General features: G+C 44.3%; 1 protein-coding gene across 8 annotated transcripts in view; it reads right to left on the bottom strand.

Annotated features, from left to right (window-relative positions):
- The window catches only part of LOC551170 (dumpy), a 108250-nt gene that overhangs the window by 54290 nt on the left and 27914 nt on the right, over positions 1–26046 (bottom strand). For 6 of the 8 annotated variants that reach the window (XM_026439658.1, XM_026439661.1, XM_026439659.1 and 3 more), the window contains 41 exons: positions 25565–25993; positions 25195–25488; positions 24871–25119; positions 23037–24800; positions 22765–22953; positions 22301–22682; positions 21771–22186; positions 21542–21692; positions 20838–21090; positions 20497–20761; positions 19970–20433; positions 19643–19898; positions 19123–19317; positions 18856–19038; positions 18043–18687; positions 17735–17936; positions 17479–17654; positions 17135–17403; positions 16661–17063; positions 16344–16586; positions 16060–16194; positions 13842–14627; positions 9138–12947; positions 8095–8238; positions 7743–7820; positions 7116–7298; positions 6518–6838; positions 6000–6380; positions 5537–5860; positions 5147–5452; positions 4743–5054; positions 4324–4638; positions 3922–4230; positions 3515–3847; positions 2453–3424; positions 2040–2372; positions 1660–1959; positions 1254–1580; positions 833–1141; positions 437–751; positions 19–339 (listed from right to left, as the gene is read on the bottom strand). In XM_026439658.1, coding sequence (XP_026295443.1) covers positions 19–339; positions 437–751; positions 833–1141; positions 1254–1580; positions 1660–1959; positions 2040–2372; positions 2453–3424; positions 3515–3847; positions 3922–4230; positions 4324–4638; positions 4743–5054; positions 5147–5452; positions 5537–5860; positions 6000–6380; positions 6518–6838; positions 7116–7298; positions 7743–7820; positions 8095–8238; positions 9138–12947; positions 13842–14627; positions 16060–16194; positions 16344–16586; positions 16661–17063; positions 17135–17403; positions 17479–17654; positions 17735–17936; positions 18043–18687; positions 18856–19038; positions 19123–19317; positions 19643–19898; positions 19970–20433; positions 20497–20761; positions 20838–21090; positions 21542–21692; positions 21771–22186; positions 22301–22682; positions 22765–22953; positions 23037–24800; positions 24871–25119; positions 25195–25488; positions 25565–25993 — 18042 coding nt within the window. The remainder of the gene's footprint in view (positions 1–18; positions 340–436; positions 752–832; positions 1142–1253; positions 1581–1659; positions 1960–2039; positions 2373–2452; positions 3425–3514; positions 3848–3921; positions 4231–4323; positions 4639–4742; positions 5055–5146; positions 5453–5536; positions 5861–5999; positions 6381–6517; positions 6839–7115; positions 7299–7742; positions 7821–8094; positions 8239–9137; positions 12948–13841; positions 14628–16059; positions 16195–16343; positions 16587–16660; positions 17064–17134; positions 17404–17478; positions 17655–17734; positions 17937–18042; positions 18688–18855; positions 19039–19122; positions 19318–19642; positions 19899–19969; positions 20434–20496; positions 20762–20837; positions 21091–21541; positions 21693–21770; positions 22187–22300; positions 22683–22764; positions 22954–23036; positions 24801–24870; positions 25120–25194; positions 25489–25564; positions 25994–26046) is intronic. The other 2 variants (XM_026439664.1, XM_026439665.1) reach the window with 2 other exon arrangements.

The following is a 26046-nucleotide window of genomic DNA, read 5'->3' as shown; positions in this document are numbered from 1 at the left end:
ATGGCGATATGAACTCACTTTCCAACTCGATGCACTGGACGAAAGGATTTCCTGTATAATCAACTTGGCACGAGCAAGTGACAGCATGATTGACAACCAGACATCTAGCATTTTCTCCACAGGATCCTGGACAAGGATCTGTGCACTTTGAATTTATGCAGGCCTTGTCTGAAGGACAGTCAGGATTTATCAAACACTCTGGACGACAAGATGGCGGAGTTCCAATGTAAGTAGGGAGACAAGAACAGGATGGATAGCCATTCACATTTTGACACTGAGCATTTGGCCCACAGGGTGAAGGATTGCAAGGATCTCCTGTGTCTTTGGAATCTGGTGGTACTGTAAAAAAGTACAAATAACAAAATTTAAATTCTCTAATAATTATTAAAAAATAAAATTAGCAGAATGTCTAATCAAATCATCAAAAGTTTCTCACGTGGAATATCATAGCAGCTCTTGAACGGATCCCCAGTTTGACCAGAAAGACAACTACAGATCGGCGAGTGATTGATCACTTCGCACCTGGCGTTCAAACCGCAAGAACCCAAGCAAGGATCCGTACATTTGTTATTCACGCAAGCACGAGTGGGTGGACATTCTGAACTGACCACGCACTCCGGTCTGCAGGATGGTGGAGATCCAAGATATCCTTGGAGGCAAGAACATACTGCATGATTCTCAATGTTGCGACATTGGCTGTTTGGCCCGCACGGTGAAACGGGTAAGCATGGATCCTTTGAAGATTCTGGAACTAAAATAAATTTTATTGTATATTATATAATATAGAATATATTATTTAGAAATTGAAAATTGTCTAAAATAAGGTACTTACCATGTGGTTGTTCACGACAGCTAACGAATGGATCTCCAATGTATCCAGCAAGGCAAGAACATACAGGAATATGATTCACGACATCGCAAATTGCGTTCTGTCCACAAGTTCCAGGACAAGGATCTTTGCACTTGTTTCTCAGACAAGTTTTATCGCGTGGACATTCTGAATTTAAGATGCATTCTGGTCGACAAGCTTCATATGGATTGCCAATGTATTCTGGTAGACACTCGCAGTCGCCATTTTTGCATATTGCGTTTGGTCCACATGGTGAGGGATTACATGGGTCGCTGACAGTTGGCATAGTTGCTAAAAGAAGAATTAATTTATTTATTTAGATATATCGTTCTATAAACATTTTTCTTCATGATCATATTAATACAGAATTAATATGGATAAGAAATGAATAATAATATCTTACTTGGAGGAATCACTCTGCATTGTGCGAATGGATCACCAGTGAAACCTTCCATACACGTGCAAACAGGGATATGATTAACCACGTGACATTGTGCATTGACACCGCATGAACCTGGACAAGGATCTTTACATTTCTGATTCACACAAGCAAAATGACTCTTGCATTCAGAGCTCAAAATGCATTCTGGTCTACATTCTGGAGGAACACCGATGTAATCTGGTAAGCAAGAACATGCTGGATTTCCGGATATAATTTGACAGAGAGAATTCGGGCCACATGGCGATGGACTGCAAGATGGTGGCCGTTCAGTCGATGGAATATCTGGAACTGTCGAATGGATATTTTATATTAAATTCTTTTATCTTTTTATTAAAATAATTCAAAATAAATAGATTATTATTCTCACTAGGCGAGCACTGGAAGAATGGATCTCCAGTAAATCCAACAGGACAGGTACAAATAGGATTATGATTCTTGGTAGTGCAAAGTGCTCTCACTCCACAAGTATTCGGGCATGGATCAGTGCATTTCTTGTTCAAACAGGCCAGATGAGGTGGACATTCAGCGTTCACCACACATTCTGGTCTACAATTTGGTGGAATTCCTCTGTATTCCGGAAGACACGTGCAAACAGCCTGACTATTCACCTCGCGACATTTACTGTTTGGTCCACAGGGTGATGGTGAGCATGGATCTAATGGAATTCCTAAAAATGAATAATCAAATGAGTAATCTTTTGTTCAAATTATATTCCAATATAAATATTACATATATAATGAAACTTACTTGTCGTTTCTCTTATTTCGCATGCAAAGTATGGATCTCCCGTGTATTCTGGAGGACAAGTGCATACTGGAACGTGTTGCTGGACGTTACAGATGGATAACGTGCCACAAGTGTTTGGACAAGGATCGGTACACTTGAAACCAACGCAAGCCAATTGCGGTGCACAATCGTTGCTCGATTCGCACTCTCTGTGGCATCCCTTTTCATTATCATAGGGATCTCCAATAAGATCTGGTGGACATGCACAGGCTCCTGCACCATTTCTTTCACGACACTGAGCATTTGGACCGCATGGATTCGGGGAACATGGATTTGCTATGCTTATATCCATTGCTAAATACAATACAGTAAAGATTAAATCAATTATATTATAATGTGAAAAATGATCCAATATCAAACAGAAGAAGTCTTACTTGGTGGAGGTGCCAAAATACAACGAACACTAGCATCTCCCTCGTATCCCTCAGGACAAGTGCAAATGGGAACATGATTCTGAACCGAGCATCTGGCCATTTCTCCACAAGCTTCAATACAAGGATTTTTACACCTCTGATTTATACAAGCAGCCGAATGGAAGCAATCCGAGTTATCAACGCATTCTGGTCTACAATTTGGAGGACGACCGATAAAGTTCAACAAGCAGGAGCATGCAGGTTGAGAACCGATCACTCTGCATTGAGAATTAGGTCCGCAAGGATTAGGTGAGCATGGATTTCCAAGATCCTTGAACGGTGGCTGTGTCGCGTTGGACCTAGTACACTGAACAAGTGGATCACCAGTGTATCCATTTGTACAAGTGCAAATGGGATTGTGGTTCACCGTCAGACATTTAGTATTCAATCCACAAGAACCTGGACAAGGATCCGCACACTTGTTCTCGATGCAAGCCTTGTTCTGAGAACACTCAGAGCTCACTATACATTCTGGCCGACATGTAGGAGGAACACCGACGAATCCTGGTTGACAAAGACACACTGCATGTCCATTGTGCACGCGACAGTTGCTATTAGGTCCACAAGGTGACGGTTCACAAGGATTGAGCGGTAATGGTTCTGGTGTCACTTCTATTCCAGTGCAAGCGTTGAAAGGATCTCCAGTGAAACCGGGTAAACAGGTACAGGAAGGAGCATGATTGATCACTCGACACGTTGCTCCTTGTCCACAAGTGCCAGGACAAGGATTCACGCATTTGTTGTTCAAACAAGCCTTGCTGCGATCGCAGTCTGTATTCGTGACACATTCTGGCCTGCATCCTGTGTATGGATCGCCGATGTATTCCGGAAGACAAGTACAAGATCCGACACCGTTTCGCTCGTTGCAGATCGCGTTCGCTCCACATGGGGATGGATTGCATGGTGTACGAGGTTGTTCGGTTGTGGTAGGTTCTGAAAATTTAAAAATTGAAAATTTGTTAGTTTATAAAATAAATCTTAATTATGAAATGGTAATATAACACATTTAAAATAGTTTCATACCTTCCATTATAGGTACGCATTCGGTGAATGGATTGCCAGTGTATCCAGTGTTGCAAATACAAACAGGATTATGTTTCACGACATTACAATAAGTATTTACTCCACAAGAGCCTGGGCAAGGATCCACGCACTGTTCGTTCTGACAGGCAAGGTTTCCAGGACATGCTTCGTTGATGACGCATTCCGGTCGACAATTCGGTGCTCTGCCCACATAATTCGGTAGACAAGAACATGCTGGGAAACCATCGATCACGCGACACTGAGAATTCGGTCCACACGGTGATGGAATGCATGGATTGCCACTCGGTTCCGATCCAGGTTGTTTTCCTTCCGCTTTAAAAAAATATTTTAATTAGAAATATATATGTCATTTACGATAAACAACATAACGAAAATAAAAATCTTACGTTCTTTAACACATCCAAAGAATGGATCTCCTGTGTATCCAGACGTGCAACTGCACACCGGATTGTGATTGATGACCTGACAGTCAGCATTTTGGCCACAAGTCCCTGGACATGGATCTCTGCATTTTTGATCGATGCAAGCCGTGTTCTGAGTGCAATCTGTACTAACGACGCATTCTGGCCTACACTGTGGTGGATTACCAACGTAATTTGGTTGACAGGAACAAACTGCATGATTATCGATCACGCGACAATTGCTATACGGACCACATGGAGATGGTTGGCATGGGTCACCAGGCAGTGGTGTTACTGCAATTGATTAAAATAATGTTTATGAAAAAGTAAGGATAAATAATCTAAGGATTAGAATGTATATCTTTTATTTATGTCGATTATACTTACCAGGTGGTATGTGGCAAGATTTCAAAGGATCTCCAGTGTAACCAGAGAGACAGCTGCATGAAGGTTGATGATTGATCACTTGACATTGAGCATTTATACCACAAGCACCCACGCATGGATCCTTGCATTTGTTATTTATACAAGCCTTCGTATGAACACAATCTGAATTTTGAACACATTCTGGTCTACATCCTTCATAAGGATCTCCAGTGTAATCGGGTAAACAGGTACACGAGCCAGCTCCGTTTCGTTCTTTGCAAACTGCGTTTGCACCGCACGGAGATGGATCGCATGGCAGTGGTACTGGGAATGTAACTGTAAAAGGAAACAATAATGGATTGATACACGTATATTTCTATATTTCAAACTTATATTAAATTCCTAATACAAGAATCTAAAATTAATTAAAAGATTTTTACCTTTACTACATCCAGAGAATGGATCCCCTTCGTAACCCTCGTAACATTGGCACATGGGACGATGATTATGCACGGTGCAATTCGTATTGAAACCACAAGAACCAACGCAAGGATCCACGCACTTCTTCTGAACACAAGCGAGGTAATTTGGACAGTCTTGATGTATCAGACACTCGGGTCTGCAATTCGGTGGTGCGCCAAACATTCCGCTAATACACGTGCAAACAGGATGGTCTTCCTGCACGCGACACTCGGCGTTCGGGCCACAGGGTGATGGCAGACAAGGATTCTTTGGACTTGGCAGTGGTATATCTAACCAGAGAAAAAGAGAATACATTTTGTTACACAGAACAATTTAAGAAATTTATCAATTTTTATAAATCAAAATAAAAGAAAGAAATTACCTTCTTTAACACAATATGAGAAAGGATCACCGAGATATTCTGGAGGACAGCTGCAAATAGGATTATGATTGACGACTTGGCACAAAGCGTTCTGCCCGCAAAGACCAGGGCAGGGATCCCCACATTTCTGGCCGATGCACGCCAAGTGTGCAGGACATTCTGAGCTGACTAAACATTCTGGACGACAAGATGGCGGTGATCCGTGGTATCCTGGACTACACGAACAGACTGCACGATCGTTCATCATGCGACAAATGCTGTGTGGTCCGCAAGGTGATGGCATGCAAGGATTCTGAGCTGGGAGTACTGCAAGATTCGATTTTAAATTTCAATCTCGGATAAATTCTACTAATCATTGAAACTCATCCGATAATAATTACGAGGACTGACCAGATTTCTCGGCTTTGCAAGAATCGAACGGATCCCCAGTATAGCCAGGCAAACAAGAGCAAACCGGCACGTGATCGATTACTTCACATTTTGCATTGGAACCACAAACACCTGGACAAGGATCCCTGCAATGTTGATTGAAGCAGGCGAGATGATTGTCGCAATCTTGATTCACAACGCACTCCGCTTCACAACCGTCTATGTATGGATTCCCAATAAATGGTGGAACACACTTGCATTTGGGGACACCGTGTTCCTCGACACAAATAGCGTTCTTTCCACATGGCACCAATAAACAAGGCTCGAATACGTCTTTTGGAGGTACTGGAAGGATAATAGGATAATAAATTTTTTTTAAGGAAATTTCTTTATTATACAAACAGTTTAATTAGAACTAGTCCAATTGATTAATTCTTCTCAATTTTTACGTTATTATTTTTTTTCATTACTTTTAAATGCTCACCTGCACAGCTCTGGTAAGGATTTCCAACAGTGTGCTCCGGACAATAGCAAGGAGGCACTCTACTCGAGTCGCACGCAGCACCCAGACCACAAGTATTAGGATTACATTGATCAGATTTAGGTATGCATCCTCTGATTGTATTTGGACTCTCTATGTATCCTGGTAGGCAAGTACACTTCGCTAAACCGTTGTTCAGTATCGTGCATCGAGTGTTAGGTCCACAAGGAGACGGTTCGCAAGGATTGTTGGGGAGCGTGCAGGGAGAATCGGGAGGATTTCCTTCGTATCCTGGTAAACAGAAGCATCTCACTTGTCCTGATATCACGCGGCAACCGGAATTAACGCCACACAGATTTTCTTGGCATTGATCACCCTCTGGTACTGGAATAAGAAATTTGTAAATTTTCCATTAAGAACTTGAACTTTTTTTTAATTTACACAATCATTTGTTTGCACAAGATAATTCATGCGATTAATCGTTTCAAGAAAGAAAAAGAAATTATATTCGAAAATCTTACTGCACTGCTCGAAAGGATTTCCAGTCAATCCCTTAGGACAGAAGCATATCGGATTGCCATTATCGTTCTCGCACATCGCGTCCAAACCGCAAGGGTTTGGAACACATGGATCCGTGGTCACTGGCGTGCAACCAACGTGAGGTTTTCCTTGGAATCCGACCAAGCACTTGCATTGTGCTTGATGGTTCTCCGGATAACAACTCGCGTTCAGACCGCAATCTGTCTTCAGGCAAGGGTCGATGCACTTCCTGTTGAGACGGTCGCAAAATTTATACGATGGACAATCCTCGTTGTACTGACACACGTTTCTACCTTCTTCCTCTGGAACGAATGAAATATTATTATTCTGATAAGTTAAAAATCAAAAATTATTATCTGTTTTTACGATTTTATATTTATATTAAAACGCCAACATTTCATTAATACTATCTTCAAATAACACTTTACTCTATCTTATTTTTTAAAAAATACTTTAAAAAAAAATCTGTATTAATTTATTAATTTGATAAGTATTTATAATGGATACATGGATATATTGAAATTAATTGGAAGAACGAAATTAACAAGTAAGAGTATCCATAATGAAAAATTAAAATACCTGGTTCACAGTAATTGAATCCATTCCCGTGATAACCATCCTCGCAGCTGCAATCCGCACGGTGATTGGTGTTAACGCAGATCGCGTTTTGGGCGCAAGGATTCCAAACGAGGCACGGTTCCTGACAAGTGCCCTCAATGCATGCCTCTGTCAGCGGGCAATCTTTGTGGATAGTGCAACCCGCTAAGGAAAGATTGAGAAAAAAGCCCGTATAGCCCCGAGAAAGAGTGCACTGGTATAAAAACAAGGGTGGTAAGGCTCCCTGTGTCGAGTGTAATTGCTCAGGTGAATCAGTCATTGTATGTGACACACGGTGTATTTTATCTTTTATGTATCTTTTATGTGCAAAGATCGATATCGATGTCAAGGAATCGTGTCGAATCGTATTTTTATATATATATAGAGTTTAGAAAAGATTAAAGATTTGGATATTGAATGAAAGATATAATTGAGAATCGTGGAAATGTTCGTGTGTGAAGAATGAAGTGAAATTAAAATTGCACGTCGTGAAACGCGCAATATACAATATGTACAATACATACATATTTACAGGACGAGTTAAACGCTGGAAAAAAATATAGATAAAAAATGGAAGATCGAAATTAGATGTTCGATCTTCGTACGAACCTTTCACGCAAGTATACGTCGCTGAATCGCACTCCATTCCTGGTGGACAATAAGGACAGTTTGTTTCGTTTGTCATCTCTGAGAAAATTGAAAAAAAAAAAAAAGATTTATTTTGTGAAAAATTATCTTTGAAATGATAAAAAGAGGATGCAAGTAATTTTCATTTAAATTTTTTGCAGATATAGATATCAAATGATAAAAGTTTAATTCTATAGAGATTAAATTTTTAATAATTGATGGATAATTTCTATGAATTGATTTCTATCGTTTCCTTTGCACATTTTATTGCATCCAATTTTTTCTTCTTCTTTAAATTTTGCGTATCTGATTTAATTTTATTTGAATATTCTACCTTTCACGCAAACAGGTCTGTGATCTTGGACATGGCAGACTTCCACGAAGTCACATGGATTGTGAACAGTGCACGGATTCAGACATTGATCGTTTATGCAGGCCAATTGAGAGAGACAGTCGTCATGCGTTTTGCATTTGGTATCTGATGAAACGAATGTATATTAGAAGTAACTCAAAATAACTCGTTCACGTGAGTAATATATTTCAAATTTAACTTTTAAATAAAAATTTTAAATTTATTCATTGATCGTATGACTCGATGATTTCTCTAAATGAAATTTTCAAATTTTCATATATATATATATAAAAAAAATTATACACATATATCTAAACAAAAAAACTAATAAAACAATATAACTAATACACAATAATAAACACAGAAAAAAATACATAGGTATATAATATCCTTTAATTTCTAAAACATATAGTGGTTTTTGTGTTATATGTGTAAAGCCCAGAAATAGTCGTTAGTTTTACTACTTTTAAAGGAAACATTTAAACATTTACAAATTATTATTTCTATAGTAAAAAAAAAAAAAAATATATCATTTTAAAATAAATCATAAATCATAAAGAAAATTTTCTCCACAGTTTCCTTTAAAATTCCTTGGACTCCACAAAAAAAAAATTACAATTAATTGCTACATATATAGATAAGCAAGAAGAAAACGTGCAGAGGCGCAAATACAATAATGTACAACATGCAAAAGAGCTACAAAATGCAGCAGGTCCATGTCTGCATTGGATCGCAGCATTGAATTGTAATCATTACTTATACGTATATATTCAACAAATATTTTATTTAACGTTCCTATGAAAAATCATAATTCAATGACCACATATCATGATCGAAAATTTATACATGATCCATCGATCACAAAAATGATGAAAAAAGATTTTCCAGAATTGGTTGCCCCCAATTTTTATCTGGATATATATACTTTCACCTGGATGATATCACACTGGATAATGTTTGTCGAAACATATATAGAACACGAGAACAACACATTTATGAGACTCCCGACGAGAAAGATCTTTTACCTGGGAGTATGCAACAATAAGGTGTACTCTGACTCCTTAGATTGAAGCACACAAGCCGTTGACACGTGCCGTTCAAACAGATTTTACATTCGGAACCATTGACGACAGTTTGATTGCAAAGTCCTAGAGTTATTATAGGTACTGTTAGAGTAGTGTATGATTCGGTGGTGTATGGTCCTAACTCTGTAATATATAGTTCTGTTGTTGAAAGTTGCTCCGTGGAATATTGCAGTGTGGTTTGTGGATACCTCGTCGAATATTGAGTTGTAGGTAGTTTGATAGTATATTCAGTCGTTGAAAGTTGTTCCGTTGAATACTGTATGGTTGTTGATTTTTCTGTTGAATATGGTATCGTGATCGGTGGTTGTTTGGTGAAGTATTCGCTAATCGTAGATTGTTCCGTAGTATAATTTAATGTGGTCTGAGGATATTCTGTGGAATATTGTTCAGTAGTAGGTTGTTCGATAATGTATTCAGTCGTTGAAAATTGTTCTGTTGAATACTGTATAGTTGATTTTTCTGTTGAATATGGTATTGTGGTCGATGGTTGTTCAGTAAAATGTTTGCTAATTGTTGAAGTTTCCGTAGAATATTGTAATGTTGTTTGAGGTTGTTCCGTGGAATATTGTAGTGTGGTCTGTGGATATTCCATGGAATATTGTATAGTTGTAGGTTGTTCCGTAATATATTCAGTAGATGGAAGTTGTGTTGTTGAATATTGTATGGCTGTTGATTTTTCCGTTGAATATGGTATTGTGGTCGGTGATTGTTCAGTAAAATGTTTACTAATTGTAGAAAATTGTTCTGTAGAAGTTTCCGTAGAATATTGTAATGTTGTCTGAGGTTGTTCCGTGGAATATTGTAATGTAGTCTGTGGATATTCCCTAGAATATTGTTCAGTTGTAGGTTGTTCGGTAATGTATTCAGTCGATGGAAGTTGCGTTGTTGAATATTGTATGGTTGTTGATTTTTCTGTTGAATATGTTATTGTGGTCGATGGTTGTTCAGTAGTAGATTGTTCAGTAATGTATTCAATCGTTGAAAATTGTTCTGTTGAATACTGTATAGTTGATTTTTCTGTTGAATATGGTATTGTAGTTGATGATTGTTCAGTAAAATGTTTGCTAATTGTTGAAGTTTCCGTAGAATATTGTAATGTTGTTTGAGGTTGTTCCGTGGAGTATTGTAGTGTGGTCTGTGGATATTCCATGGAATATTGTTCAGTTGTAGATTTTTCGGTAATATATTCAGTCGTTGGAAGTTGCGTTGTTGAATACTGTATGGTTGTTGATTTTTCTGTTGAATATGGTATTGTAGTCTCTGATTGTTCAGTAAAATATTTGCTAATTGTAGAAGTTTCCGTAGAATATTGTAATGTTGTTTGAGGTTGTTCCGTGGAATATTGTAGCGTAGTCTGTGGATATTTCATGGAATATTGTTCAGTTGTAGGTTTTTCGGTAATATATTCAGTCGTTGGAAGTTGCGTTGTTGAATACTGTATGGTTGTTGATTTTTCTGTTGAATATGGTATTGTGGTTGGTGGTTGTTCAGTAAAATACTTGCTAATTGTAGAAGATTGTTCCGTAGAAGTTTCCGTAGAATATTGTAATGTTGTTTGTGGTTGTTCCGTAGAATATTGTAGCGTAGTCTGTGGATATTTCATGGAATATTGTTCAGTTGTAGGTTTTTCGGTAATATATTCAGTCGTTGGAAGTTGCGTTGTTGAATACTGTATGGTTGTTGATTTTTCTGTTGAATATGGTATTGTAGTCGGTGGTTGTTCAGTAGAATATTGCTCAGTTGTCGAAAAAATGTGAGTAGAAAGTTCAGTTGTTCGAGATTCTTCTGTGGAATATTTTTGAGTTATTGAAGATATTTCGGTAGTATATTCAATTGTCGAAGGCAATTTTGTAGAATATTCAGTTGTTGAAGGTAGCTCTGTAAAATATTTAGTTGTTGGAGGCAGTTCTGTGGAATATTTCTGAGTTGTGGTAGGCAGTTTAGTTGAATATTCAATTGTTGAGAGCAATTCTGTAAAATATTCAGTTGTTGTAGGCAGTTCAGTAGAATATTTAATTGTTGAAGGCAATTCTGTAGAATATTCAGTTGTTGAAGACAATGTTGTAGAGTATTTAGTTGTCGAAGGCAGTTCACTAAAATATTCAATTGTTGTAGGCAGTTCGGTAAAATGTTCAGTTGGAGGCATTTTTGTAGAGTATTGACTTGTTGGAGAAGAAAATTCAGTAGAATATTCTGTTGTTAAAAGTTGTTCCGTAGAATATTCAGACATTAAAAATTGCTGCGTAGTGTGTTGTGTAATTATTTCGGGCATTTCTGTTGAATGTTGTGTTGTGTATTGTGTTGTTAGTGGTTGTTCTGTGGAATATTGTTCAGTTATTACAGGGAGATGCGTAGAAAATTCAGTTGTTGAGGATTTTTGTGTAGTTGTTGAAGTCATTTCTGTTGACTGTTGTATCGTTGTTGGTGATTGTTCTGTAATATATTGCTCAGTTGTTGTTGAAGGTAATTCCGTAGTGTATTTAGTTGTTAAATATTGTTGCGTCGTATATTGTACAGTTGTTGAAGGAACTTCTGTTAAATATTGTGTGGTTTGCGGCTGTTCTGTAAAATATCGTTCAGTTGTTGGCACCTTTTCCGTGGAATATACAATTGTCGAGGGTTGTTGCGTTGAATATTGCATAGTTGTCGAAATCTTCTCCGTTGAATACTGTGTTGTTGATTGTCGTTCAGTAGAATATTCTTGCGTTGTCGAATATTGTTCCGTGAAAAGTTCTGTTACAGATTTTTCAGTAGTTCGTTCAGTTTCTGAGGATTGTTCCGTAGAATATTGCGTAGTTGTTCCCATTTTCTCTGTAGTGAATTGTCCCATTGGCGAGAATGATTTTGTGGTATGTTCTTCCGTAATTTGAGGCAACTCCGTGAACTGTTCAATCGTTGTTTTCAAAGGATACTGTGCCGTCACAGTAATCAATGTCACGCTTTCCGTTGTCTCTAAATTCTCGGTAACCATACTGGTTTCTTCGAACGTAACATTCTGAGTAGAGCTAGATATATTAATGAATTCCGTAGTAACTCTCGGCATTTCCGTAGTATATTCATTCACGTATATCGGAGTAACTGTAAATACTTCTCCCGATTTTGGTGTAGTGGCGTTTTCCGAAGGATAAATAGGGGTGACTATATAAACTTTACTCGGTTCAGTCATTTTACCGCTTATAGTCGTTTCCGGTAATCTACTCAATTCTGTCATTTCACTCGTCGAAATGTATTCTGTGCCATAAGTATAAGATACAGAAGTAGTCTCGATACCACCCACAGTCGGAACAACTTCGGTAGTGGTCTCAAAAATATCTTTAACGGTAGACAAACTAGTTGTAGTCTCCATACTCTCAACACTTGTCGTCGTGATGGTTCCACGATCGTGTGCCATTGTCGTGGGCAAAATCGATTCACTGGTCGTGAACGTGGGAGTACTTTCTTCGACGGTAGAAGTTTCAGCGACTGTTAGAGTCGTGGACTCGGTACTCGAATACGAAATTGTTGTACTTTCTTCGCTTTGAACGGTCGAGGTATACCCTACGATTCCTGGTGTCGTACGTTCGAAAACAGATGTTGTGGTGTCTGTGTAATCGTGTTCGTCGCAACAAACAGGCCTGTGCTCTTTAACCAGGCATCGAACTGCCACAGGACAGTGGTCGACGCAAGGATCAGTGCAGGATCCTAGGACACAGGCTTTCGTGTCGCTGCACTCGTCATCGGACTCGCAGAAATGTTCGGTCGTGTGGTGGACTGCGGATACAATAGAATATAAACAGGTGAAGAATATAAAAAGGTGAACGAGGCCAAGAGAAGTCGAGTAGCTGTAGAGTCAAAGAGGCGGCTGAAACGTTTTTCAAGCATTTTCATTCTCTCTCGATTAATCCCTAATCCACTACGATCCATCGTTTTACTCCAAGTAAAAACAAAAAAAAATATCTACGAATTATTAAGGATTATTAAGTTAAGCATGCTCGCGCAATAAATAATAGACAAGCTATCGATCAGAAATATATATGTATAAAATCGATTAAGTCTTTACAGAGACAGATGTAACGGGAAAAAAAAATAATAATCGTTGAACAGTGAGGACATAGGAGAGTATAGATAATCGGAATGACGAACAGTTGTATCTGTTTGGAACCTGAAACTATTTTTCATATATATCTTCCATTCAGACAACGGAATGAAAAAATGATAAGCAATTTCATTTGAAGAAAAAAAAAAAAAAGAAATCAACATCTATCGAAAAAATTACTCTTTCGAGATTATTCCGCTGTCTGAATGCTTCTGAGAAACCTGAAAAGTAGCAATCGGTATGTTTGGTGTATAGTATAATAGTATAATCACACTATATATATATATATATTAGCCGAGTAAGAATCATATCAATAGACAAGAATCGTGAATCCAGATTTGGTGAATATATTAGGAGGAAAAAAAAAGAAAGAAGAAGAAGAAGAAGAAATATCAAAGAAATATACTCATACGTATATATATATATATATAAATATGTATATATAAGATATAAAAAAAAAAGTGAAGAGTGGAGCGAGACAGATCTATGTATAAGAACGAGAGTGCGAGAGTGAGAGCGAGAGAGTATAGAGAGAGAGAGAGAGATAGGTGGTGAGAAATGGTGTTTACCTTTCATGCATCCGTATTTAATATCTGGCACAAAGCCGGGGGGACAGAACTTGCAGATAGGCTTGTGCTCCTCCACGTAACAGGGGGCATCAGCCGGACAGGTGGAGTTTCTGCATGGGTCCACGCAGCGATAGTTGCGGCACGCCAAGTCTGGAGAGCAGCCACTGTCTCGCAGGCAAATGGAGAGGGAGGGATTGCAGTTTTGTGTGCATATGCAGACGGGACGGTGGTCCAGGACGTCGCAGGTTTTTTCAGCCGGGCACGGCTTTTTCTTTCTCACGTTACACGGGTTCTGGCATTTCCCGTTCACGCACGCGGCGTTCGACGGGCAGTCGAAGTCCCTGGTGCACGTCAACGTGTCCGGGGCGCACGTCAGCTCGCCGACCTCGTTCACCACGAAACCGTATTTGCACACGCACATGGGCCTGTGGTTCCGCACCTGGCACCTCTTGTTCACCTCGCACGTGTATCGGGAGCCGAGGCACGGGTCACGGCACTCGCCGGTGCGAGTGTGGCACGACAAGCTCTCGGGGCAGTCGCGGTCCGACGAGCAACCGATGTTCGGCGTCGGCCTCGGATTCAACGTTTCGCATTTCGGGTCCGGGTGGCAGGCCGTGTGAGGCATACCGATATAACACTGGGGGCAGGAGCATCGCGGTTTGTGCAGAACCACGCGGCACAGGGCGTTGATCCCGCAGGCGCCACGGAGACCGCACGGGTCCACGCATTGCAGATTTATGCAGGCCTTTTCGTTCGGGCACTCGAGATCGCTGGTGCATTCGCGCTCTGGATCACCGAAACATCCATCCGTTTCGAATGGTTGATTTTGTTTTTTTGTTGTTGTTGTTGGTATTGTTGTTTTTTCAGAGTCGTGATGTAGAGTCGGTGGTGGGTAGGTGATGGTAGGTGATTGGTGGTTGTAGTGGTGGTGGTTGTGGCGGTGGCGGTGGTGGTGGTGGTGACGGGAGAGGGGAAAAAAAAGAAAAAAGCATATATAAGAACTGTGAAAAGAAACTTTCTCACAAATAACATAAACCACATGCTTTGTAATTCGTAATACGGAAATAAGTAGGGTAGCTTTCGTGAATGGAGAAGATATAAATAATAGAGAATCGAACTTTTACACTCGTTTTACGTGGACCGTACGAGAAAGGAGGCCGCCCCCTCGTCGTCCGGGAGAAATGAATTCAATATATATACATACAGAGTGTGTATATATATACGTATATACGTAAATTGGCAAGCAGCGATATTTACAACACAAGCCCCCACAGAATTCAAAAGAAAATAAGAGGGAAAAAATAATGTAAAAAAACAGTGGATAAATCCAGCAAAAAAATAACAAGCATGGGTATATGAGAATGTCCCTTTCGCAGTTCCCAATCTGTATCATTAATCCTAGGTCTAAGAAAAAGAATGGATCATCGGTCTTCTCTTTCACTGTAAAAAATGTGTACCTTTTTTTTTTTTTTTTTTCTCTACGTCGTTGCAATCGAAATATATATATATATGCAGTCTCTCTCTGTCTCTACTTTTTCACATATTATACTTTTTTTTCTTTTCGTTATCTTTTCTTTTTTCATGTATATATATATTTTTTTTTTTTAACGTGTTTCAGATCATTTTTTTTTCTCTGAGATGAAATAATGGTTTCCACAAGACAGATTGGATACTGAAATAAACATTCTACATATGAATAAATTACGTGTGAGACATGTGTGAAACGTGTTCCTCATTTCCTGGACACATTATGTACAGTATTGCCTAACTGTATAGATAGATATATATATGTACAGGTATATTTATGTCTTCACGCGACAATTTGTGGGTAAAATCCAGTGTCGTATTCTTGTATCGTTTTTATTCTTTGTACAATATGTATATATATATATATATATATATATATATATATATATACACACACACATGTATATAATATATGTATATATATATATATATATGTATATATGTATGTATGTATAAGAATCGTCTAAAAAGACTGGTCGTGGTCCAATCACATCTGTCTCTTCGATTTGTTAAACGATTCACTGGATTAATTCTAACTGTATTACTGTCAATTCCTACTAAAGACGATAATACATGGTTATTCTACGACCATGTTCCTCATGTTTCGTCATTAATTGCTCGCTAGTCACAAATGCTGTACATAAAATTAATCGATATGCCCGGTTAAACGAGTTAGTAGGCCGTCTCTTACCTGTCGTGCACTCGATATCCGGCGATCCACTGGTACCTGGTGGACACCTGCACACGAATATCGCACCGTCCCGTATGCACTCGGCTCCCTTACCGCATCCGTTCGTGCGACAATCGAAGCTCTTTTCCGCGCTACCTGTGCTCGCGATCGGGAAAATTGAAAATCATCGTGAACATCCATCTATCTTTTCCTTCTTTCTTTCTTTCTTTTTGGAAATAATTCGAGAGAAAAAGGAATGCATCGTTCGAACGATATAATTTTAAGTTTTAACACGCGATACTCACAGGCGTGCATCGGATCCCCGGAAGGGTAATTGGACGGGCAGTAGCATTGCGGTTGATTCTTGTAAATCCTGCACGCGGCGTTCACGCCGCAACGCATATCCTTGCACAGCTCCCCTCCGTCGCAGATGCAGGCTTGGTGAGGGTCGCCGTGGCATCCGGGGTCGCAGGTGCACTCAAATCCGTTCAGCGTTTCCCTGCACTTGGCGTTCACGCCACAAGGCCTTCTTAAACACTCGTCCCCGCCTTCGAAATGGTAGAAATTAGTTTCAAATTATTATTCAAAGAAAATTCATCTGATAGTCTAGAGTTTCAGTTACCTTTCTTGCAGTTGATCTGAGGGTTTCCATAGTGGCCGGGCGGACAAGAGCACTGCGCCTTCCTGTTGACCACCCTGCATTGCGCGTTGAACCCGCACACGCCGTGCTGGAGGCAGGGATTCGTGCACACCCCGTCCTCGCTGCACCGTTTGTTCGCCTCGCAGTCGTCGTCCCGATGGCACTCCAATTGGTAGCACTCTCGGCTTGGCTCCCCTTGGAACCCTTCAGGGCACAGGCAAACCGCCCTGTGGTTCGACACGCGGCACAGAGCGTTGATTCCGCACGGCGACCCGTTCGCCGAGCACGGGTCCTCGCATTGGCCATTGACGCAAGACAGGGAGGACGGACAGTCGGAGTGCGTTCGGCAACCGATCAGGCACAGACCCTCTTCGCAAACGTATCCCTGCGTTCGTAAAATACAAAAAGTCGAGACATTTCTTTTAATATTGGAAAACTTGGAAAGAGTGGTACAACCTTTGGACAATAGTTGTTAACGTCACACTTGACGCGACATTTTCCCGAATGGCACGCTTCACCGCACGAGCATTGATCCTGGCCGTGGCAACTCTTCGTGCAGAAGCCGATCTCGTCGCATTCGCAGCCGCTGTCGCAGGGGATCATGGATTTCGAGCAACTGATCAACGCATTCCCGTAATAATTGGCCGGGCAACTGCACTGCGCCACGTGATTCGCCACCCGGCAACCCGCGCATTCGCCGCAAGCTCTCCCGCCCTCGCAAGGATCTTTGAAAAGAATCAAGTTTATTAAAAAAGGAAAAAAGATTTTACTCTCTGTTAGTAAGCATCGTAAGCACTCACTTTTGCATTTGTTGTTTATGCAAGACTCGTCGTTTGGGCAAGTGTTATCGCTACGGCATCCGATGTCGCATAGTCTGTTCTGACAGATCTGGTTGGCCACGCAGTGATCGTCGCTGTTGCATATGGCCTTGCATATTCCCCCGTCGCATCGCTCGTCGCTCAAGCAATTAGCGTCACTGCAAAATAATTCACACCTTACACCTTAATCTTCTCCTCGAAGGATCTTCGAAAAATCTTCAAACTTAACAACCCTTGCCTTCTACACGTGGCGTAACAAGACCTTCCGTAACAAGTCTGACCGATAGCGCATTCCTGCTCCGTGTTGCACGGCAAGAACGCCTGTTTGCAGCCGACCAGGGGATCGCCTATCAACGGCGCAGGGCACGAGCACACCTTCCGATGACTCACCACCGTGCACTTGGCGTTCGCTCCGCACACATCAGCAACAGAGCAAGGATCTGCGAGAGAAATTTATTTCGAATTAATCCAAAATTACATCCATCGATTTATTATAAGAATTTCAAAATTCTTTTCACTTCAAGTACGCTTGGAATTCTTTCTTACCTCGACACTGGTTGTTCAAACAAGCGAAACTCTCTTGGCACTCGACGTCAGCCCGGCACCCGATCACGCACACCAACCCCTCGCAGATTTCTCCGCTTCGACAGTCCTCGTCCCTTCTGCACAACGACTTGCAAATCCCCGAGGGGTCGCACCGCTCGTTGCTCAGGCAATTCAAATCCGTGGAGCAGACGGGGGTGCAAACGTTCCCAATGCAAGCCGTGCCCGTGGCGCAGTCCCTGTTCGCTTGGCAGACGGGGCCGGGCGATCTGAGGCAGGCAACTTTGGCGGTTGGGTTCGGTATGAAGCCGGACGGACACGAACAAGTTGCCCGTTGATTGAACACCGTGCACTTGGCGTTCGGCCCGCAAGGGGTCGCCTCGCAAGGATTGATGCACTTGTTCGTGATGCACGCCTCGTTCGCGTTGCAGTCCTCGTCCGCCCGGCAACCGAACGTGCACATGTTGTGCAGGCATATGTGGCCCAGGAAACAGTCGTTGTCCAACCTGCAGGTGAGCAAACAGTTTCCACGAACGCATTTCTCGTTGAACGCGCACTCGTTGTCGGTGGAGCAGATTGGAAGGCACACGTTGTCGCGGCAAGTGTTCCCGTCGTTGCAGTCGTTCGTGTCTCTGCAGGACACCGGCACTGAGATAACGAAATTTTATTTATCATTCAACCAAACTCTCGATAAAGTTTGAAAATTAATAAGAAAAATAATTCTTCCTTAAATAATTCAAAACTTTCTAGAAATTTTATTTTCGAAAAATTCAATTCTTCTTTGCGTATATGTTAGGGAGTAAATAATATTCTCACATCTGACGCATTCCACTTCCGAATTGCCTGTGAAGCCAGGCGGGCAGCTGCACTGCTTAATGTGACTCCTCACGTCGCATTCCGCATTTATTCCACACGCGGCTCTCACGTTGCAAGGATCGAGGCATTGTCCGTTCAAGCACACGTCCGACAAGTTGCATTCCTCGTCCGATTGGCAGGACGCTGGAAGAATTTCAAAATTTCGAACGATCGAACAACAGGGGATTGTTTAACTATTGGCCGAGTTTGTTATAATACGATACTCACGTCGACAGATGCCCTCGTAACAATAGGTATTGGGCGAGCAGTCCGCGGCCGACGAACAAATAACCGGTTTTGGCCGACACCCTATGCTTAGATTGTTCGGATCGCCCTCGTAATCGGGCCGACACTGACAGGCGCCCGCGTGATTAGCGGCCGCGCAATCCGCGTTCGGCCCGCACTGCGTGCGCGAGCAAACATCTGGAACACCGCAAGACAAATCGATCGACGGGGATTTCTCGTTAAACATTTTTCTCAACTCGAGTTATTCCACGTCGAGTATCTTTCTCTAGGATCGATATTTTGTTTTTGTCGCTCGTTTCTCTTGATTCGATAATAAAAAAGAATATACAATCTTTCTTGAGTATTGTAACGAAAGGATTAAAACTGTACTGGAGCAACACAGTTTTGAAGTTACACAACGAGTTATTAATAAAATTATTAACGATCGAAAATTTTCTAATAAATATCTCGATGAATATTTCTTCGCGTGGAAATTTTAAAGATTGTGAAAATATACACGTACCGAAACATTTGGGGACATTGTTCACGTTGATACACTTGGCGGTGAGCGGGCAATCCTCGTCCTGCAGACACTCGACCGGCGGTTGACAGCCACTGTTGTACGGATCCCCGACCATTCCCTGTTGACAGTGACATTTGTAGGAGCCTCTGGAATTTTCGCACAGGGCGCCAGGCGCGCAAGGCTCGTTCAGGCAATAATCGATCAATTGGCATCCATGAGTAGGCTCTCCCGTGTAACCTGGCTGACACGTGCAGATCTGGGGAGAAACGAGAGAATATAACACTTGCAAATATAATTTCGAAACGATTGATTCGAACGATCAATCACCTGAACGTGCTTCTCTGCCGTGCAAATCGCGTTCACGCCGCAAGGATTGCGGGCGAGACAAGCTATTCTACACTTGTGGGTGTCGCAGATCTTCTCCCCGGTGCAATCCTCGTTCGCCTCGCACTCGATGGGCTGGCAGCCGATCTTATCGTCCTTGGGGTTCCCGAAGAATCCGGGTTTGCAGGAGCAAACGGCGGCGTGATTGTCCGCCTTGCATCCAGCGTTCCGCCCGCAGAGGAGCAGGTCGCACGCTTTGCGACACTCCGCCTGGCCAATGTTGTTCTTCACGCATCTCTCGTCGTCCGGGCAATCGTCGTTCGACGTGCAACGCAGCTCCTGCACGCAGATGTTGTTGTGACAGTATTGGTACTCGGGGCAACTGGAGTTGCTCTTGCAAGTCGGTTGGCAGAGGCCGTTGATGCACAATTGGTCGCCTATGCAATCTCTCGTGCTGGCGCACAATGCTGCAACGAAGACGAGAAACGATTAAATCGATCGAAAGGAAAGATCGAAGCTTTCGTTCGTACCGGTGCATATCCCTCCGTTGCAAGCCGAGCCCGTGGCGCATTGGGAGTCCGATTTGCAGTATTGGACAGGTGTGCAGCCAAGATTGGGGTCACCTGTGCCACCAGGTTGACACGTGCACACCGCGCTGTGGTTCAGGGGAGAGCAGTCCGCTCCTTGGCCGCAAACGTTGGAGAGAGAGCAGGGGTCGACGCATTTGTGATTGAAACACGCGTCGGAAGGACCGCAGTCGCTGTGGTAATTGCATTCCAAATGGACGCACTCCGACTGGTGGAATATTCGAAAATTCTAATTTCTATTCTAATTTTAATTAATCGGAAAAAAAGATAGAATGAGAGCTCACAGCTGGATTGCCGGTAGTCTGGCCGGGACATCTGCAAAATGGAACGTGGTCGCGGACCAAGCAATCGGCGTTCTTTCCGCAAACGGACGACACGTCGCAAGGATTCGTGCACCTGTTGTCGATGCAAGCCGCAGAATTGGGACAGTCGAAGTCGGTGAAGCAGTCCCCTGGCTGCTTGCAACCCGACTTGAACGGATCCCCGACCAATCCGTGGGGACAAACGCAGGTGTAAGAGCCTTCCGTGTTTTGACAACTGTAAATAAAATTCAAATTCATCGAGCTCCTCCTCGAAAGAAACGATTCAAATTAAAACAAATAAAAAATTAAAAAGAAATATAATAAATAAAGCTTCTAACTTTACCCTATTTCTATATATATATGTATAATTTGATATTTATACAATTTAAAAAGAAACATTATATTTTCAATATAAAAATAATTATATTTAATTTGTAAATAACTTTATCAAATTGTATTATATAATAAGCAAACAGGTTCATACCCTAAATTAAAAATTTTTATATTTATTTCAGTCTCTATGCACATAAAATTTTGAATTTTATAATATTAATTAAATTAATAAATCGGATATTGGTCAAAATTTCATAACATTTAAATCGCATTTAAAAATAGATATTAAGAATTATATATTACATCTAATTTCAAATATTAATATGTTTTCAATCGAGGTATTATTAACTTACACCGCGGAAGAGTGGCAAGGGTTGTCCAAACACTCGTCGACGTCCTCGCAGATGTCGCCTGCCAGCTCGAAGCCCGGATAACATTTGCATATCCCAGCGTGGTCGGACGCTATGCAGTTGCCGTATCCGCAATTCATTTGATTGCAAGGACCTTGAATAAATTCCGTTCCGTTGTCAAAGAAAAATATCGAACGAAATATTCTAAACGATTGCACGGATGGTCACTCACTTGCGCATTTGTTGGCGTCCTGATTGCAATACTTGTCGCTAGGGCAATCGTTGTTGGAGAGGCACTCCACTTTGAAGCATCCCGACGAGTCGCCTATGTAACCTGGCTGGCATTGGCACGCCGCGGCGTGGTCGAAAACGGAGCAAACGGTGTTCAGGCCGCAGTCGACCAGGGAGCAGGGATCGGTGCAATTGTGCTGGATGCACGCCTGCGAGTCGGGGCAGTCAGCATCCAGCGTGCATTGGTGAGGGATCGCGCAACCCGTCCCCACGGGATCACCGGCGGTTCCTTGGGGACACACGCAACGGTAAGATCCACGTAGATTCACGCAGTCGGCGCTCGAGTGACAGGGATGGTCGTCGCACTCGTTGATGTCCAAACAGTGTTCCGGCCCGGCTATAAACCCGTGACTGCATCTGCAGTGCGAATCAGTGTTATCATTAATAATTTTAATTTATCATTAATAATGTTATTTCGTCGATAGCCGATATTTAAATTGATATTATTTTATTATAAGAAGGTTTACGTACTTGCACTTGTTGTTGATGCACACCTCGTTGTCGTTGCAACCGACGTCGGAAGTGCAGCCCACCTCGCACACCCCGTCGATGCACAGCTCCCCAGGCAGACAGTTGCTGTCGCTGTAGCACAGCTTCATGCATATTCCGTTCTTGCAACGTTCGCCCTCGGCACAGTTGCTCGGCTCGCTGCACTGGCACTGGCAGAATCCGGACACGCACAGGTGCTGACTGGGGCAATCCTGGGGACCCTCGCATATGTTCGGCACTCTGACGCAGCCCTGTTGGGGCGTGGGATTCCCGTGGAAGCCGAGGGGACAGGTGCAGGAGGTCGCGTGATCGGTGATGCTACAGATCGCGTTTGGCCCGCAAACGTCCTTCCTTTTGCACGGATCTGAAAAGAATGAACGAAATCGGTCGAGATCTGTCTTAAAAAATTTCCAGTTTTCTCCCTAGTTTCTTCTTCTTCTCGATACCTTGACACTTGTTGTTAATGCAAGACTCCGTGGGCGGACAATTCTTGTTGCTTCGACATCCCAGGATGCACGCTCCGTTCACGCAAGTCTGGTCCGTCTGACACTGCGAATGGGTGACGCATGGAACCACGCACTTGTTGCTCGCGCACTTTTCACCCGTTGAACAGTCGGCGCCCGTTCTGCACACGGCTACAATCATAAACGTTCTCCATGAACTATCACCACCGTTTCGAATTCGAACGTGAACACGCTAGATGTAAGAAACGACTCACCTATGCACTGTCCCTCGAGGCACACGCTCCCCTCGCAATCGGCATCCGCGTTGCAATAATTGGTGGCGCGAACGCAGCCGTCCTGCGGCCCCTTCGAGGACGGGACGAATTTATGGATACACTCGCAACTCGGTTGGCCGTTTATCACGTCGCAGATAGAATTAGGGCCGCAAGCGTTCTCGCACGGGTTGGCGCAACGATGGTTGTGGCAGATGGAGTGCGCCGGGCAATCCTTGGCCGTGGCGCAGTAACCCTCCGGTTGGCACCCTTTCCCGTAAGGATCCCCGACGAAGTTGGACGGGCACTGGCACACTGGATTGTTGGACGGGCCTGGGACGCAGACGGCCGTCTCGTGGCACGGGTTCGGGTGGCATGCCTCGATCGCCACGCACTCGACCTCGGCGACCGGATTCGGTTTCAAGCCGGGCGGGCACTGGCATATCGCCCTGTGGTCGTCCGCTATGCAAACGGCGTTCGCCCCGCAAGCGTCCTCGTCGCAGGCGTCGTAGCAGGTGTGGGTCAACCTGTTGCAGAGCTGGGCGGGCGGGCAGTCGACGTTGTAGACGCAGGGCACGGGCTCGCAACCGCGGACAGCGTCGTTGGGGTCGCCCGCGTACAGCCCCGGGGGGCATTCGCAGTTGGCCACGTGGTTGTGGACCACGCACAGAGCGTTCGGCCCGCACGAGACGAAATCGCACACCGGCTGACACGCGAGCAGCCCCTCCCTCCCGCCCCTGCACGTCTCGTCCTCGGGGCACTCGGCGTCCGTCGAGCACCGATCCCTCCTCCGCGTCTGGCACCCGTGCCGATCGTTCGGATTGCCCGCGAAACCGGGCAGACACTCGCAACGCCCGCGATGCCTCTCCGCCACGCATCGAGAGTTGGGGGCGCACGTGAAGCTCCTGCACACCGCGGTGCACTTCAACACGCCGAGAGGATCGGATCTGCACGCCTCCATTCCGTGACAATCGTCGTCCGATATGCAGTCGGGGACCGCGGGTTTCTCGCAGGACGAGGACACGGGATTCCACTCGTAGCCGTCCTGACACTTGCAGGTGGCGTGGCCGGGGCTCGCGTCCGGCTCGCACTTCTGATGGGCGCCGCACACGAGTTTGCCGCACGGGTCAACGCACTCGCGGCCGCTGCCGTCTTCGAGGGGGACGCAGAACGAGCCGGTGGAGCAGTCGGCGTCGTCGTGGCAGCCAGGCGTCATCGCCGACTTGGACGGCTGGCAACCCTCCACCAGGTTGCTCGGGTTCCCCGCGTAGCCGTCCACGCACAGGCACGAGGACGCGTGGTTCTGGGTGACGCACAACGCGTTCGGGCCGCACTGCAGCTTGCTGCACGCGTCCACGCACTTTCTCACCCCCTTCCCTACCTGGAAGCAGATCTGCTGGGGCTCGCAGTCGAGGTCGTTGGAGCAGTGGCCGTGAAGGCGGCAACCTTTGGCAAGGTCGTTCGGGTTGCCCGTGTAACCGGGCGGGCAGACGCAGGCCCCGTCCTCGCAGACCGATCTCGGCCCGCATTTCACGTCGCTGCAACGATTTACGCACTTGCCGCCCACGCAGCTGTAGTCGAGCGGGCAGGGCATCGAGTCGGTACAGGCGCAGGTCGAGGGGTCGGCGCACGGCTCGACTTGGACCTGCTGGCAACCGACGAAAGGATTGCCGAAGAAGTTTTCCTTGCAACGGCAGTCGTAGCTGCCGATCGTGTTGATGCACACCGCGTTGCTCCCGCAAGCGTTCCCGTTGCACTCGTTGATATCTGGAATTTTTATCCGATTTTTAAGAATCGTGCAAGACAAGAACCTTTTAGAAAGGAAAGGAATACGAACCGTGGCAGCGAATGTAAGGATTTCCAGCGTATCCCGGCGGGCAGAGGCATTCGACGGCGTTCGGGCCAGCGTTGCAATGGGCGTCCTTGCCGCACAGCGCGGTGGAACAGTCGGATTTCTGTTGCACTCCGCAGCCGTGATACGGGTTCCCAGTTGTGCCAGGATTGCACACGCACTTGGACTCCTGCAGCGTGTACTCGCAGTGGGCGTTGGAGCCGCAGGCGGGGTCGCAGGCGGGCGGTTGGATGGCTGTTGCAAATTCAACTTGTCAATAGGCGCGCAAAGTGATATCGTTTCGAGCGGTATTTTCTGGTAATCGCTTACGCGGCATGCAAAGGAGGTCCGGATTCCCGATGAAGTACGGGTTGCACACGCATTTGTTGGTAGCCGGGTCGCAAGAGGCGCCCACGCCGCACACCACGCCCTCGCAACGGCGCTTGCACCGCCCGCTTATGCACACGCTTGGCTCAGCGCAAGGGACTTCCGGGGAGCAAATATCCGGTTGGCATTGCCCGCCGGGGAACGGATTCCCCATGAAACCCTCGACGCACTTGCACGTCGGCCCGCTGTAACTCACGATGCACTGCGCCCCGGAACCGCACACGAACCCGTCGCATTCTATACGATTTCGAATCATTTCACCATTTCGATCGAGTTTAAATGAGATTAACGAAATAACACGATATAAACTTACGCGAAACGCACTCGTTGTTCTTCCCCTCGACGAATCCGATCACGCATCGGCACCAAGCTGCGTGTTTGTCCGGCTCGCAGTAAGCGTTCGGCCCGCAGGGTATGTTGTCGCAAGGGTTCACGCATCTGCCGTTCACGCATGCGAACAGATTGTCGCAGTCGTCGTTCGAGCTGCACTCGTTCTTGGCCACGGCTCCGGTGCACCCGCCCCCGTAAGGGTCGCCCACCGTGCCCCTCGGGCATTCGCAGATGTGGTCGCCTTTCGTGTTGATGCAGTAGGCGCCGTGCCCGCAGGGGTTGTTCGCGCACTCGTTCACGTCCACGCAACCGTGCTGGGGATCCCCCTCGTAGCCGGCCTCGCACATGCATCTCGGTGGATCGCTCGGCGTGCACTTGGCGTTTATGCCGCATGGAAACCTGTCGCAAGGATCTGAAAATATTTATATACGACGTTATATAATCAAATTCGAACAACGTTGAGAT

Source organism: Apis mellifera, linkage group LG3 (genome assembly GCF_003254395.2).
Source record: "Apis mellifera strain DH4 linkage group LG3, Amel_HAv3.1, whole genome shotgun sequence".
Classification (NCBI taxonomy): Eukaryota; Metazoa; Arthropoda; class Insecta; order Hymenoptera; family Apidae; genus Apis; species Apis mellifera.
Note: the sequence above shows the minus strand (reverse complement) of the source record. Positions and strands in the feature narration are given on the sequence as shown.